The sequence below is a fragment of the Macrobrachium rosenbergii genome, chromosome 14 (genome assembly GCF_040412425.1).
Source record: "Macrobrachium rosenbergii isolate ZJJX-2024 chromosome 14, ASM4041242v1, whole genome shotgun sequence".
NCBI classification, from domain to species: Eukaryota; Metazoa; Arthropoda; class Malacostraca; order Decapoda; family Palaemonidae; genus Macrobrachium; species Macrobrachium rosenbergii.
Genome location: NC_089754.1, coordinates 22,566,408 through 22,584,314, shown reverse-complemented (window position 1 = coordinate 22,584,314; position 17,907 = coordinate 22,566,408). Strand labels below are relative to the sequence as shown.

Here is a 17,907-nt window from a genome sequence, read left to right as displayed (position 1 = left end):
TATGAAAAGTTGAGAGTGACTTTCCTACAAATTAGCGATTTAGCGGCGTTGACACGTCTCCTATCTTGCCCAAGGAGGTATTTAATCCTAATCCAAAAAGGTACATTTTCAGGATTGACCTCCTCGAGGTTAAGGTTAATCCCGACAGTGGACATATACAAGCGCACTGTCCAGCTATTTGCTTTTATTCACAAGTGACTTCGTTTTAAAATAATATATGCCATGTGTATGTATGCTTATGTTTAACGTATGTACTTTATATATATATATATATATATATATATATATATATATATATATATATATATATATATATATATATATATATATATATATATATATAAGGTATATATACACATATAACAGGTATATATGCACACATATATATACACAAAAATTCCATTAGGGTTACACACACACACATATATATACTGTATATATATATATATATATATATATATATATATATATATATATATATATATATATCAATGGGGAGGCGGACATAAAGACTTGCTAAAAAGGGTCAATTTATTCCCGACGTTTCGTAATGGCTTCATTACATTTTCGAGGGCTGTATAAAATAAATAACATAAATTACAAAAGGGTATAAATTTAAATTTAAAAAAATTAAGCACAATTGGTTACAAATAAAAAAAAATTAAAAATAGAAGGGACAATTAAAAGGACAACGTAAAAAACAAAACAAAATCTCTCAAAAAATATACAATATAAAAAAAAATATATATATATATATATATAAAGTAAAAATATGGACCAACCTATTCAGTGGCAATGTTAAAACTAAACAGAAAACGTCCTAAGAAGTAGTGTGCATTTGTGTTTAACAAGGGGACGATCGTTTAATCATTAATGATTCCAAAATGGCCAATTCATGGCTGCTGAGGCTCGCCCTAAAACAGAAAAATCCTTATTTTCAATTGAAGTTTTACATATTCTAGAGTGATTTTTCTGTTTTAGGGCGAGCCTCTAGCAGCCATGAATTGGCCATTTTGGAATCATTAATGATTAAACGACTCGTCCCCTTGTTAAACAGCCAAACCTCTGCCGGCACACTGTACCTCTCTTAGTCTTTCGTTTTCTGTTTAGTTTTAACATTGCCACTGAATAGGTTGGTCCATATCTTCTTACTTTTTATATACGTTGTCCTTTTTAATTGTCCCTTCTATTTTTAATTTTTTTTTATTTGTAACCAATTGTGCTTAATTTTTTAAATTTAAATTTATACCCTTTTTGTAATTTATGTTATTTATTTTATACAGCCCTCGAAAATGTAATGAAGCCATTCTGAAACGTCGGGAATAAATTGACCCTTTTAGCAAGTCTTTATGTCCAAATCCCCATTGATGTATACCTGGCTGTGGCCAAAACTGTTTGGATATATATATATATATATATATATATATATATATATATATATATATATATATATATATATATATATATATATATATATAAAACCCTAATTAAATTTTGCATTGAACAACTCGAAAAATATACAGCAAGGTCCAAGTAGTATCATGTTTTGATCTCTGTGTTTTGCTTTTTGTACCCTGGAGGGAGGCGACATACAATCCTCTTAAACTGTGACCTGTTCACTTCCCTTAATCATCCACACACGAAGAAATGGCAACGCCGCTCAGAAAATCTGCCAAATCTACCAAACTGTCAGACTTTTTCCTGAAAAGTTTGAACGAGTTTAAGAAAATATGGCAGCAGTGCTAATCACCCTGGAGTCTCAACCTTTTGTAGCTAGAGTATAATTGTCTTCGATTTAAAGCAGTGCAAAGCTGGGTTGTCAGATGCTTTTTGGCATTTGTTATCAACATTAAGCTAAGGACAAAAAACAAAAAAACCCAAATCTTATGTTTCTTAAACAAATAAAAAAAAATTTAAATAAATACATGGCACCTTTTTTAATAACTGAACCAAAGCGGTATATAAATTCATCATAAACATGGCGTCCTTTTTGAAGACATTTGTCAAAGGTATTGTATGGTCGAGGACAAGAAGCTTTCTAATCTCACTTTACGACCTTGACTGTGGCCACGCCCTGGCCCAACCATACAGGATACTGGAGTCTCCCCCTTAAAGCACATTCAAGCGCTCAGGCAAAGCAAATTCTTCAACATTTTCGAATATTTCCAACATGAAAAAAGAAAATGCAGACAGTTAATTGACACTTATAGACTGATGGATCGTGTGACTGTTGCAACAGGAGTGAGTGAATGAAAGAACGATATTTCGGCTACGTTTAAAATATACTGTACTTTACCTTACATATCAAAAATAAGAAAATATTCGCCACGACCGGGATTTGGGCCTAATCTTTAACGGTCCTCTCGGATGTATGAGGCAAGGCCAGGTAGAAGGATTTCCCCAGATAAACATAAACAACTGTTCTCCAAAGTGAAATTTGGCAGGGTTGTACTAATCTGTTTTAGTTCTGCCCAGCCACTTGATTTTTTTTTGGGGGGAGAGGAAAAATGACGCAGCACGTCATACTCCTGAATGACAATTATCGTTTATGAGAGGAGTTGAGATTTTAATGTAGAAGTGCACAAAGTGTAGGCATTTTGTTCATTTTTAGGGGATTTTGGGAAAAAATATACTAAATGTTTACATTCACATGAAATCTGCTGCAAATCTGCCAGTCATTAAAATTCCGCTAGATTTGCCGCTATCCACAACAGAACTTTGAAATCCACTAACAAAGGTTCAAATCCGCTAAATCTAGTGGATTTTACGCTAACTTGGCAACCCTGCCTCTACTGCCAAACCTGAAGAAAAAGTCGGGTCAATGGAGGGAGTCTTTACTCGCTCCGGAGGGAAAAATTCCCCTTCTCCCCCCCCCGGGGTGAGGAGAGTCCCCGAAAAGAGGTCATCCTGATAGTTCCCCCAACCCCATCCTTCCACTCTTGACAAAGCGAGCGAAGAAGACGTAGGGGAGTCCTCTCTCAAAGGAGAGGCAGCCAGAAGGGGAAGTTTGCCGGGAGAAAGAAACAATCCTAAAGGGTTAACTGCCAAGGGAGTCATCAGGGATGTATAACCCTCAGACAATGCCTTGGAAGGCTTCCTCCGATACTGTTTCCTCCCCTCAAACTTCGCCCACTGCCAAACCTGAAGAAAAAGTCAGGTCAATGGAGGGAGTCTTTACTCGCTCCGTTGGGAAAAATTCCTCCCCCCCCGGGTGAGGAGAGTCCCCGAGAAGAGGTCATCCTGATAGTCCCCCCCAACCCCATCCTTCCACTCTTGACGAAGCGAGCAAAGAAGACATAGGGGAGTCCTCTCTCAAAGGAGAGGCAGCCATAAGGGGAAGTTTGCTGGGAGAAAGAAACAATCCTAAAGGGTTAACTGCCAAGGGAGTCATCAGGGGTGTATGACCCTCAGACAATGCCTTGGAAGGCTTCCTCCGATATTGTTTCCTCCCCTCAAACTTCGTCCACTGCTTGGCCGACCAGGAGCAACACTCGGCACAAGTACTGTATATACCCATGAACATATGCCCCCTGCAAGAGGAGCAATGGGTGTGAGGGTCCACATCAACATTAGACCTAAAACTACTACATTTCTTCCCGACAACCCCAGGACACACGCTGGGGGAAGGCGGGCATATTTCCTTCATGGGCTTGCATATTGAAAACAAGCACACAAAGCAATCACAGCAAGGAAAAAGAAAAGATCCCACTGGGAAAACAGCTCAACAGCAGTCAGGGCAGAGAGCGAGAACACGTCAACACTGCACAACGGCAGAGAGCAAATTGGAATGTTTACATCCGGGCAGGAGGGACTCCCGCCTCACGGACGGTAGTCAACTGCCTAACCACCTTGTTCGAAAGGTCAACGGCCGTTTCCAGCTTCAATGAAAGTAATTCCTAATGTAAAGGACCGATGGTTCATGTCGGAACAAAACACATATTACCAAAGTAGTTACAGGCATGAATGAAACAAAACACCATGCCCCAGAGAATTGATAACAGAACATCTGCGCAACTAAGCTTACCTTATTCCATCTTGCCTCTGCAGATCAGCAGTAGAGACTCGTTGCCGTTCTCTCTGCACTCTCCTGTCTGCATTACAAATAAAAAAGTTTCCGGTTAACGGTTAGCTATCCAAATACTTTAAGTTGTGTGCAACATGGATTATGAAGAAATATGCACATATTTTCATCAATGATCTTTAAAACTGACAGCATATGATACACTTTAAACAAGATTGTTTCAGTATAGTAAGGTCGAGAAGCCTAGGCCTAAGTGCATAGGAATGGAATATAGAATTTAAGTCAATGGTCTACTGCTGGGACCTAGCGTATGATGTCATTCAATGCTGAAACGAAATTGAAAGTAGAAAGGTTTGAAAAGGCGTAACAGGAGGAAAACCTGGCAGCTGCATTACGAAACAACTGTTAGAAGATGGATTGCAAGATGGAAGAAAAAGAATATGAATGGAGGTACAGTAAAAGGAATGAAGCTAGGGGCCGAAGGAGCGCTTCAAAGAACCTTAGGTAATACCTACAGTGCACTGGCGTTTCCCAACGTGCATCGGCTTCGGCCCAAATCTCAGTTAATGTGAAATTATCTTCAGTCATATGTTAACAGGGATCCATCCTAACTCAGGCATCTCTTATTCTAACCTTAACAAAACGTAGGCTACATGAGTGCAAGGATCACGATCTTAATTTTTACTTACTCGAAATCACTTTCCAATGACAAAAGGAAAAAATGCGAAAACTTTTTCCGCATCTTCGCCCACTGTGGTTGTCAATGTTTGATTGCCTATTTCGCTGGTCACAAATGCCACTGGAAGCTGATTGGCTGACAATGTTATCGCATTGTATCTCCTTTCATTTTCATTATTATAGCAACGATTGTTAAATTTTTACCATGTTGAAATGAAAGGTTTCAATAACACTCGGGAGACACATACTATTGTCGGAAATGCCATAATCATATCTGTACCACTGTAAAACTTGTAGAAAATAAGAAAACATTTATGTAGTTAGTGTTGTACATGGACACCGCAGATCAAACTGTTGAGTGGATAATCGATTGTGTTCGAATCGGTGCGCTTGCATTACAGTACAGGATAGTAATTATCAACTGATATTGTCAAGTATGTTCAGTTTCAATCAAAACAAAAAGCCTGTCTCTGAGCTATGCAGACTGGCATTTTCTTTTGTTTTCACACAATCTAACAACAGGTTAACATATTCATACAATCAAATTCATTGTAATTTTTACACTTCTGGTGGAATAACTATCAGCCGAGTCTGGCCTGCTTTTATATTTTTATCATTAAAACATCCGCAAGAATAACAATTTAATAAAGAACATCTTTCACTGCATCTTTTCCCACTTCTATATGAAGTCGATGTTTCTGACGGCTTTCCTCCACCTGGCTCGGTCAAACACATCGTCCTCTGACAATTGTGTCTCTCAGATCTTCTCTAACTGCATCCATCCACATTCGCTTTGGTCCTCTTGCTCTCCCACCAGGCACCTCCATCTGCATCACTCTACTCCCTACATAGCCTGTCTTATCCCTTCTCATCACAAGGCCATACCAATGCAGTCTTCTTTCCTGGACCTTCTTTGATAGTTCTACGAATTAGCAGTTTCTCTTATTCTTTCATTTTTTATCCTGTCCATTTTGTTAAAATTTTAATAAAGAATATATCTTTGCTTAATTAACTTTACGCAATTTATGAAAGATAATCAAACCAAACAAGAGAACAATTCCTGTTTAATTGATGTGCTTAAGCACGGTTTACACGCTACGATAAATTGTAGCGATTTATTGTAATGAAAAGGTTGTCACAATTTGTCGTTACGTGTAAACAGGAGATCGCTACAATAAATCGCTACGATCTCCTGTTTACATGTAACGACAAATTGTAACAACCTTTTCATTACAATAAATCGCTACAATTTATCGTAGCGTGTAAACCGTGCTTTACGCGCCAATATAAGTTGGCTAACCAACAGAAAAAAAAAAGATTGCAACAAATGCACAAGCCAGTGAACCTACTTATATTTGTCCTTTATAAAACTGGAAGTTTTATGACAGCGAATATTTGCAAATATATATTAAGCAGTAAAACACTTAAATTTTTTCAGTAATCAAAATTTCATACATTTATGTACCAATATACTTAATTATACTGTACACTGTAAAATTATCGGTTTTCGTTTTCTGTATTACAACGCACTGGGAAAATTGTCCAGCTAAGATACAGACTCCGCCATTTCCTTGTCTCATTGCCTTGAATGGGCTTTTGACTTGCTTCAGATTGCCATATAGCCTAAAAGAATCAATGGATAAAACTTGTTAGGAATGTTCTTACAGTAATTAGTTCCTCTAAAAATAATAATAATAATAAAAGAGACAGACCTATAGGTTCAACATCTTGCAGCCGGTCGAACAATATACTCCATTATTTGGATTAAAGGAAGAGCCCAACTTTTTTTTCATTAATCTTGTTACTGTTGTTACGAAAATTCACAGTAAACGAAAATTCTTTCTCATTCTGCTTTTGGCCTATTGTGGTTGTTTTTGTTCTTTTAATGATACAATTTTATGCCAATCCAATTGGGCACTTTCGGCCATTCAGCCCTGCAGACGATAAACAGATGATGATGGTGTGGTTGGATAGCAAGGATTAAAAGGTGGAACTGGGAGAGAATACCACTGCTGCACTAAGAAGTAATAGCTAAAAAGGTTGGACAGCAAGAGGGAAAAAAGGAAAAGGAGATGGAGGCAAAGTAAAAGGCCAAACAGTGGGTACACACAGGCGCCGAAGGGACGCCACAACCACCCTTTAGTAATGCCTATAGTCCATCTAGTAATATGCACTGACTGCACTAACCTTTACAATTTTGTCATGGTCCGTGCCTTTCTTCTTTTAAGAGCTCCTGTTGTTCATGTCCGTAATTGTTGCTATGATTTGTTTCTTCGAAAAAACAATTCGGATAGTCTAAACTTCAAGATAATAAATGTAGGCCTATTCATGTAGTCCATGTCAATAGGTTAGAATAGAGATCTTTCTCCGGAACATGTGATGTGACCTTGACGCCCATACTAAAACACTTGGTCCAGCGCACGAGCTCAGCTTGTGAACGCCCCCACCCCCCAAAAAATGGCAAGCAAAGTCATTTCCTTCTATTTTAAGGCTTTGGAAAGAGCTTTGTGAGAATTGTTCAATAAGGCCTAGGATAAGAGTAATTTTGACTCCTCAGGAATAAAATTGTTCTTACAAGAGGGACAAAACAATAAAAAAAAAAGTTACCAGTTTTGGCGGATGTTGTCTTCTCGTTATGGTTTATCAATAACTCTTACCTCTGGGAAATTTTTTATATTTTCGAAATTAAGCTGTAATTGGAATAAGGTTTGAACAGTGTAGCATCTTACCATACGAATAGTTTAAGGAGATTGCCTACGCGTAGCCTAGGCTACCCAACTTCATTTTCTTACACACCAATATATGAGGAACATCGTTTCTCTAAAACATAAATTTGAGCAGGTTATATTGCACAGATAAAAATGTAACCACTTTTACTTTGAATAAAAAAAATTGTTTTCTATGGTATGTTTACGTCATCCTGAAAAACTTTCACCAGTCCAGTGATGGTGTTTCGGGAATTTGAGAAACCACGTTTGATAATTGCAATTTTGTTAAGCAACTCTGTAACTCTAACGCAGCCCTTATATATGTAAAACTTAATATTTGATGGTACTGACAGTATCCTACAGACCTACCTACTACAAAGAACTCTTAATAACTCATAAAATACTGCGCATGTCCCCAATGCATTACAGTAACATGTCAAGACGACGACTTGTTGACACAACCAATCTTAGGCCTATAAGCACATATTTTTAACAACGAGCCATATCAGTTTTCCTTTTTGTTACGTGGCATATATAAGATAAATGGCGATCGTATTTCGAAATGAACTTTTGACACAATATTATGCTGAAAATATACGACGTGTCAACAGAGAAAGCATTACCTGCCTAGCAAAAAATTATGGGTCCGTAAAATTCGGTGTGTTTTACTTACCTATGAAATATTGTTATTCCATGTTCTCTTAAATAACCACCATGACATCTGGAATTACAGGATGCACAACGTACCATTATAAAGATTGTGAACGAACAAAAACCACAGGACACAATACACTCTCAAGTTTCGCGGTCACCGGGTAAGAGAACGTGAACAACTACCCACGAATTCAACACAGCTTACCGATTAACGCCGCCCTGGTGGCGGCTTACCAAACTACTTATTACTAGACTAAGGTACCATGACCAGTTATAACTGATCCTTGATTGGCTAAACAAGCACATACTTTCGGAAAAATATGTACATTTGCAGTGGGAGACGTTGCTATTGCAAAGCTACAGGCTAGTGACTATGGAAACCCCGCTGCAAACTGAACACATGGTTACTTTTTGGATACCACTCATGGCCATCTTTCCTGCGTGTTAGGATCATTTATTTAGCTTATCCATTTGTATTTTCACAAATCTGTAATTGCATACATGAAATATAATTAATCTTATTCCTTTCAAAAAGAAGAAGCCCTTTGAGCCAGCATTATGCTGAGAAGTTCACCTCAGTGGCTGGTTAAATTAAATTTTTATCATTATTATAAATATATTGTTAATGCAAATTGGTAGATGACCATCTTTGTTAGAATGAGGTGTTCTTTTAGGGCTGAATATTTCCACATAGAATCATAAACTTTTTGTGGATAAAAAGAAAATTTCTACTGTATTCAAATCCTCATCAAACATGCATGAACTCCAGTTACACAGAGAATTTATGCTACATGTGCAAGTATTTAATTTTTTTTTTACTTTCTACAACTTTAATGTAACAAGGGAAATTTCCAGTCAGTTCTACAAATACCATCAAAAAGAATAATGGTCCCCATAGGGGGTGGCGCCTTCAGTGCACCTCACATGGTGTATTGTAGGCATTCCCTAAGGCCCTTTGCAGCATCCCTTTGACCCCTAGCTGCAACCTTCTTCATTCCTTTTTCTGTACTTCTGTTCATTTTCTCTTTCTTCCATCTGACTTTCCACCCTCTCTAACAATTGTTTCACAGTGCAACTGCAAAGTTTTCCTGCTGTCATACCTTTCAAACCTTATTGTAAATTTCTCTTCCAGAGCTGAATGAACTAGTTCCCAGTGTTTGGCCAAATTTTCTTTTCCAATTCCAAGAATAATGGTTTAACGAAAGTTAACAGTGATCTGGAGATTTCCCTCTTAGTATATATTAACATTGACGTAGTTTCCATTCCACTTTGGAATTTCAGTGTTCATCTTTATTTACTACTGATGGAAGGGGACCAGATTTTACCCATTCCACATCCACTGGCAAGAAAAATTTCTGTTACTGCTTGTACTGATGTTAGTAAAAGACTAGCTTACAATCCTATTCAATTCATGTCTTAGCTGTAATTTTGGGGAAAGAGTTACATCTTTCAAATAAATTTGTTTACTCTTTGCATGATTTATGTTTAATGATGTATCCTCATATTATTTTGGACGTTTTTGTGGATTTGTTCTTTGTATGAGAGGACGTGACACAATTCATGAACTAAATTGTGTAAATCATATGAAACCTTAAGTTTCCTTCCTTGTGCTATGCATGTCTGTAAGAGACTACGATGTGGTCTCTTTTGAGCACACGTGTGCGCGTCATCCATTGGAGGGAACAAGACAAAAACAAGAGCATCCCATTTTCTCTCTCTTTCAAGGAATGCAACTTCTACCATACAATATTTCCGTCTGTTTCTCCCTAACCATTGTTGTCTGGATTTATGTATAATCACCACTATTTGCATTGCCATGCAAGCATTCTAATCATGTACTCATGATGTTCCACCAAACCTTCTGTATCAAACTGTATGCATGTTTCTGTTTGCGAAGATGCCAAACGTCTCGCCATTTCACATATATTATGCTACTGCATTATATTCATTAATCTGTCTCGAATCTCATGCAATTGGCCATATGTGGAATTTCCTGGCCTTTCCATTGATATAAAGTATGTTTTATCATTGTATGTTTATTATGTCTCTCACAATCACCATCTGTTTGTCTGCCGACGAACACCGATGTCCGAAACATTACCTCTGTTTTGCCCTGTCTGTGTGTGCAGAAACTACTTTGTGGCTCGCACCAGCCAATAACAACTTCGAAGATTCTGTACATTCATTCAGTAAGGAACCACCAATAAACCAGACAACACCCAGCCAGTATGTCACTCTATCCCATCCTGACACTGGTGACCCCGGAGTGACCCGAAGGAGCTGATGGCAGACGTCCAACCCAAGATGATGACCCACACAGCAATGATTCATCACCTCCCCGCTTCCAGCCATTCCCTAGTGCTCAGTAGATGTCCGACCCTCCGAGATGACCACCCTACCACAGGAACCCTGGACACCTCCTCCAGGCAGCCTGCCGCCATCCCGAACTCGTACCAGACGACCTGACCAACAAAGGAGCAATGTACCCTTCAACCCGCTCCCGTCCTCCTCGAGTTCCTGCTGGCCAGCGCTGCCCTTCAGCCTCCTACCCACCCAAAGCCCAACCCCTTTGTGCCCATTACAATTGTCAGCAAGACGATTTCCGCATCGACGCCTGTGTGGGGCAGTATTATAAGAGACAGCGATGCAGTCTCTTTCGAGCGCACATGTGTGCGACATCCATTGGAGGGGACAAGACAAAAACAAGAGCATCCCATTTTCTCTCTCTCAAGGAATGCAACTTCTACCATACAATATTTCCGTCCGTTTCTCCCTAACCACTATTGTCTTGCTTTATGTATAATCACCACTACTTGCATTGCCATGCAAGCATTCTAATCATGTACTCATAATGTTCCACCGAATCTTCTGTATCAAATTGTATGTATGTTTCTGCTTGGGAAGATGCCAAACGTCTCGCCATTTCACATATATTATGCTACTGCATTGTATTCGTTAATCTGTCTCGAATCTCATGCAATTGGCCATATGTGGAATTTCCTGGCCTTTCCATTGATATATGTTTTATCATTGTACGTTTATTATGTCTCTCACAATCGCCATCTGTTTGTCTGCCGACAAACACAGATGTCCGAAACGTTACCTCTGTTTTGCCCTGTCTGTATGTAGAAACTACTTTGCGGCTCGCACCAGGCAATAATAACTTCTAAGATTCTGTACATTCATTCAGAAAGGAACCATCAATAAACCAGACAACACCCAGCCAGTAAGTCACTCTATCCCATCCTTACATGTCTATGTGCACCTGAAAAACCCATTACAGGCACCTTGAATGTAGAATTTTTCCGAGCCAAGAACCCCTCCAATTTTCTGTGCAAGCTTTATATCCCCCAGTCTAGTGTGGTTCAGTTACACAATTTACACATTTATAGATGCTGCAGGTCCAGCTGTGCTTAGGATTATTCCATATACGTGCTTTGTGATTTTAAACAATAACAGAAAATTATTAAATGCCTATGATCAAAAATTTTATTTTAGTTGGTAAATCACTTGTACTTTGACAGAACATCACAAGAATACTGTATCAGGCCATGCTGTAATGATGAGTAGTTCTTTAATTTCAAATTTCATGGATTTATTTCTGAAGCATTTAAAAGCACTAGCAGAGATTCTATGCCCTAAATTATGAAATGAATCTACACTCTTCAAGTTGAAATCTGATGGTAATCCATTTATTGATAAAATGGCTGCATTACCAAAAAACCTTGGTACTGTAGATATATCAGCACTCAAGCTGTGTGGAACATAATTTTGGTACAAAATTTTTATTATTAATGCAAGAATATTACATTATTTATTATAACTGGCTTCTCCCCCAAATAAGTAACAGATAAAAGAATTATTAATGAAAATAGTGAATATGAAATAAATTGATATTAGGAAACATTTACAGAATTAGAAGTAATGATATATTATCTATCATAGAATACTTTAAAACATTTCAAGTATTACAACGAGACCAATTTAAATTGCTAAGTCGTAGCATGTTTGACAAGGTTCAATATGGTAGACTCTACCAACTGTACCCTTACACTGTAATGCTATACAAGGCGTGTTCAAAAAGTATCCGCCCTTTAATCATTAAAAATACTTGTATTCAGATACAACAATCTTACACTAATCTCCTTCAAAGTAGTCCCCTTGGGCTGCCACACACTTCTCACAACGGTTCTACCACTGTTGGAGGCTGAAATGGAACTGCTCTTTTGAGTTGGTATGCAGCTGGTCCGTCACATTCTGCATGATGTCTTCTCTGGACTGAAATCTGGTCCCTTTCAGGAGCATTTTCAGCTTGGGGAAAAGCCAGAAGTCACACCCACAAACTTAAATTGTGCAGCTTTTCTCAAAACTTTTTACTGTGTTTGTTTGCTTGCTCGCTCTCTCTCTCTCTCTCTGAAGAATTGGCAGCTCCATCACGATAACGCACCCGCCCATTCTTCACATTTGATACAGCATTTCCTAGCCAAACAAAACACACCTGCGCTTCATCAGGCTCTCTACTCTTCCCAACATGGCTGTGTGTGACTTCAGAGAAGACATCATGCAGAATGTGACGGACCAGCTTTGCGCCATTTCAAAAGAGGTGTTCCAGCACTGTTCCCAACAGTGATACAACCACTGGGAGAAGTGTGTGGCAGTCCAAGGGGACTAATTTAAAGGAGATTAGTGTAAGATTGTTGTATCTGAATATGAGTATTTTTTATGAATAAAGGTCAGATACTATTTGAACACACCTCAAAATTATATAGCTTTCCAGTCAAGGTGTGTGTGCATGCATGTGTAAAAAACTGAGTCTACACATATTTTGCAGTATAGCTGACAGATTGCATATTTCATTTCTAGTTTAATTCTAAAGTTCTTCCATAAGATATTTCATGATATTCTAAATAAATACTTCCAAAACATTGAATGTAGATGCTGTAACCACTGGTTGTAGTACATATCTATTTTTAAAAATTCATTAACTGTTTTTTAGTCCAAATTTATATAAAATACTGGCATGTATGACCAAAGAACAAGAGGAAAAATCAACTACAGTATAATGGTATAAATTCTCCTTTACTTGAGAAGAGGTTGGATTCTGGCAAATTCATCAACAATTCAAAGTAAAAAAATAAAAAAATAACAATGATAGTGATACAGGTTAATATGTAAAAGTTACCTCCTCAAAGTTATCTTCCTGTTTAGTTTGACTGTTTCATTATCAATGAACATGAAATACTATCAGATACAGATAAAATTCACAGTACAATCCATAAAACAAACCAAAAAATAATAGAACTCCAATTGCAATCTCCATACAATTCATAAGTTACCCTCTCTTCAAAAATGGTAAAGTTTTGTTAGTTTTAAGGTGAGTCAAGCTCAATTTACAATTCAAAGACCACTTCTACCTTCTGTAGGAATGACAATGGATGACAGCACATAAAAAGTTCAATATGCCTAAATAAAACAGCTATAAGGTATCATATCTGCAAAAGCAATCTTTATATAAAATCATTATTTTTTGTCAGGTTTTCCATGAAACAATGTACCCTCATATTAAAAAGTTTGGAGACCCCTGTGCTCTATATGATTCCATGTCTGTGTATTTTGCATAAACTTCAAATGCTGTAATTTTTAACATTTATTTTCTATTTCCTAATCAAATGTTTTTTCTGTTATAAAACAATGACATGCACTTTATAACTATCCACTTCACACAATGGTACAAAGCAAGCTGGAATGATGATGACTATTTTACACCAATCATCATCATTCCTCTGGAGTCTCATAAAATTAGTTGTTGTAAATAAGAGGAAAGTATACATGCTGCTGATTTATACTTTATCAAATTACATTTTTTTCCTGTATGATGAAATTTCATACAGTATAACAATTTTCATTAATGGTCACTAAAATATTACTGAAAGGAAAACTACCTATACTACAATATTCACAAATTGTAATTGTACTGAATGTGGAAAGTGACACTTTTTACAATTATTCACTCTGTAATCCTTTAAACTAAGCATAAAAACTTCATACAAGGCAATAATATTGAACTGCACATTATTATGGAGGAGGGTAATATGATCTTGAACTGGAGTGGGAATGGGAATAAGAACTTTGAGGTGCATAAGATGAAGAAGGTCCAGTTGGTGGATAACTTGGTGGAGGATTGGAGGTTGACGGTGGAGCTGCATAGTAGGAAGATGATGACCCATGTGCTGGTGGAGGATAATTTGTTGGAGGTGGAGCAGCATAATGTGAAGTTGTGGGTGGTGGATGATAGGTAGGATGAGAAGATGAAGAATAATGTGAAGGAGGAGGAGGTTGATTAGTATAATGAGGAGCTTGTGGAGTTCCTGCTGCAGGTGGTGGATAATGTCTTTGTGTGGCTGGATAAGCCGGGGGTGGCACTTGAGGTGGAACCTGAGTTGGTGGAGGAGGCCCTTGAGTGGTGGTGGGTGGATAAGTGTAGGTAGGATAGCGAGGTGCTGAGGTGGATGAGGAGCTTGAAGAAGTACTTTGTGACGAAGGATATGATGGAGGATAATTTGAATAGGACTGATAAGAGTACTGGTAAGACTGAGCTGGGTTTGCAGATTCTTGCTTTACAGGGGATGGTTTGGCAGGAGATGACTTAACTTCCTCCTTCTTGACTTTCTTTGTTGGTGGCTGTGAAGCACCTTTTGTCGGAGTTGCTGATCGTTTCTGTGAAGATCCTGAGTGTGACAGGGGAGGATCAGCACTAGCTGCAGTTGCACTTGCAGAAGCAGAACCTGAGACAGCACTTGAAGATGGCCCTGATGAAGGAGGAGCACTTACAACTGCAGCAGATGAACTGACACTGGAATTTTTATTAGAACTTCCACCAGAACTCACACTGGAACTTTCCAAACTGGCACTCGGTCCAGAACTTCCACTTCCCTCAGATCCTTTTGGTGAATAAAGGTCAAGAACTTGATGGCATATATCTGAAGAATAACATAAAATAATCAATTGATGGTGAAAAAGGTCCTCCCTCAAACTATTTAAACTAATACAGTATGTGGATTACAAACAACATCCAAGTTTTGAACATGTTTTCGATTTAAAATAAAAAATCTTTATAACATCAATAACGCAACCTTATTTTGCCATAGCTATGTCATCCTATTGGGATTTTGCAGATTTCTCTTTGACATTCTCCTTCCTCAAATGCCAAAAAATATTAAGAAGTTAGGCATTACCCTTTTTGTAAGTATCAACATTCTGAACTACCAGTGAGTAAAAAGTTAGTCTACACCAAATCTTGCACATAGTGAAGTTAGTACAGTAATCAGTCTTAAATGTAACATTTGAAAATCAAACTTTAAATTATATTGTGAATTAAGCCTAATGAAAGAAACATTAAAAACAATAATATATTTATAAAAAACTGATAAGTCAAATTGAAATCCTATGGAAATTTTACCATTTCAGTTAATCAATGAGAGTAAAAGGCACACATACTCAAACCAATCCCTTCAGGCAGCAAATTAATTCATTTATATCAATTTTCTCAGGCCTGTAACTTGTAGCACCTGAAGGTTTCATTGTTTGCATATTTCTTAGAAATATACAACTTTTATGTGGCACATAAGTTACACAAAACACACCCCTCCAAATACATTTTCTTCACCACAAACCCACAACAAAAGCAGCAGTCAGTTGAAAGCACTGCACTTGTATGAGGATCCTGGGGTCATTAGCAACCATGACACTCACTCTTTCTGTTTATAGTACAGATGCTCCTCTGCTTACAAACTTTCCGAGTTATAAACAACCATGATCGTACAATAAAACTTGTTCACAACACTCCATCTGCCACCAGTAGGTTCAAATTCTGTGTTATGCACCTCCACTTAGTTACAATTTTTGCTGCTACCCATGCTGAGCAGCCCTGTAGCTGACACCAATTCGCCATCCCAGACTCTCCAACCTACACATGGTAAGACGTCACCTCTTGTGCTCAAATTTATTTGTGTGATTTTATCGTGAAATATCAAGCCCATCCTTTTTCTATCAAGGCTAATGGCAACTGTAAGGCAAGTGAAGAGTGTGGCAGTGGTAAAAAGCAGCAAGCTCTCAATGGAAACAAAGTGGCAATTATAGAAAAATTAGAAAGTGGTGAAAAAAATGGTTGAGGTAGCATGTCATTATAATATGAATCACTCAACTATTGGCACAATCTTTAAAAACAAAGATGGAATAATGGAACACATTAAAAGTGCTGTGCTAATGCAGTCAACAATTATAAGTGCGAGAAGGGGGAGGGTGGTAGAAGAAATGAAAAAACTTTTGGATATCTGGATGGAACACCAGAGACAAAGTTGTGTACCACTTAACCTCATGCTGATTCAGGAAAAGTTTAAAGCCTCTTCAACGACTTGAAGGCTACGACTGGAGAAAGCACTACATATGAAATATTTGCTCAAATCGTGGATGGTTTCATCGCTTCAAAAAATGCGCTAACTTGCATCACGTGTCCGTTACTGGTGAGGCAGCAAGTGCCAACAAAATAGGAGCCGAAAAATTTCCCCGAGATGTTCAAGGAAATAATTGACAACGATGGTTATACCCCTCAGCAAGTTTTTAAGACTGACGAGACAGGTCCCTTTTTGGAAAAACATGTACATCAGCCGTGAAGAGATGATGATGCCAGGATTTAAGGCGGTGAAGGATAGGCTAACTTTACTGATAGGTAGCAACTGCGGTTTCCTTCCTGGGATCCCAGGAAAAACCCTCATTTTCAGGTTTTTTTTTTTGTCCCGGGATTTTTCATAAATCTTGAGATATCCTGGGAATTTGGGATTTTTCATAAATCTTGAGATATCCTGGGAATTTTGTTAAAATTTAAAATTTTCAGAAAATATGACCATAGATCAAAGAACTGTGTTTTCATGATAGCAGAAAGTTGATAATTTCTTAAACAATCTAAATAATTGGTCACATGCAATGTAACATCTAGTTATATGTTAATTGTTATGAATGAAATATAATCTGCTAAGGAATTGGTTCATTGATTATGGATAATAGAAGTCTTTTCAAATTATTTTATTTTTATTTTTCTTTACTGGAACAAATACTTTTAAGCACAGTATTGTTTATTTTTTGCTCCAGAAATAATTACATTTCTTGTTATCTAGAAAAATATACTTAAAATTTATAAAAGCTCTGGATTTTCAATACTTTATCTTTTTCTATACAATCGTAATTCTTAACTGAAAATGGAAACTTATGTTTCTGTATTGAATGTTGTATTGGAATTTTGGAAATAACAACAAAGTTGAAAAATTCACTTGGTTTATTTTGAAACTCAAAACTTATATATACAGGTTGGTTTAAAAATTCATCAGAAATTATTTCCCGGTTTATATTATGCGCGCCGATCCGAAAACGGAAGAAATTGAAAACAAATAATCATAATCATAATTTGAAAACTTTTTTATGAAAAACAATAAAAATGCAGTATCGTTTTCAATACCCAGAGCATTAAAAGTAAGGTTTTCTTATGATTTTTTCATTTTTATATTTTCCGGTTTACATTTCTGACTGGATTATTTCACTTATAACATCTGGATTACACTGATGCAGTTTTCAAAATAGATATTAATTAGTGTCACAAATGGAGACTGAGTATTTCCTGTATGACACCATTCATTCATTAGTTGTTTGGCATAGCTATATAGTATTTCAAGAAATTCATGCTTACTAAAAAATCCAAATCAGTTGTTTGTATTTTGCTAGATGGCACCAAAGTTGTCAATGTAGCTCATTGAAAGTTATATTCCTTGATATTCTTACCATTAAATACCAGTA

At 37.2% G+C, this 17,907-nt stretch overlaps 2 protein-coding genes across 3 annotated transcripts in view; both read right to left on the bottom strand.

Annotated features, from left to right (window-relative positions):
• LOC136845778 (innexin inx2-like) overlaps positions 1–8,455 on the bottom strand; it is a 650,831-nt gene extending 642,376 nt beyond the window's left edge. For both annotated transcript variants that reach the window (XM_067116058.1, XM_067116057.1), the window contains exons 1-2: positions 8,081–8,455; positions 4,025–4,091 (exon numbers count right to left, since the gene is read on the bottom strand). The gene's annotated coding sequence lies outside the window, so the exon portion shown is untranslated. The remainder of the gene's footprint in view (positions 1–4,024; positions 4,092–8,080) is intronic.
• Positions 8,456–13,121: 4,666 nt separating this feature from the next.
• CycK (cyclin K) overlaps positions 13,122–17,907 on the bottom strand; it is a 42,909-nt gene continuing 38,123 nt past the window's right edge. Inside the window, exon 7 of the mRNA XM_067116059.1 lies at positions 13,122–15,041. Coding sequence (XP_066972160.1) covers positions 14,137–15,041 — 905 coding nt within the window. The 3' untranslated portion in view covers positions 13,122–14,136. The remainder of the gene's footprint in view (positions 15,042–17,907) is intronic.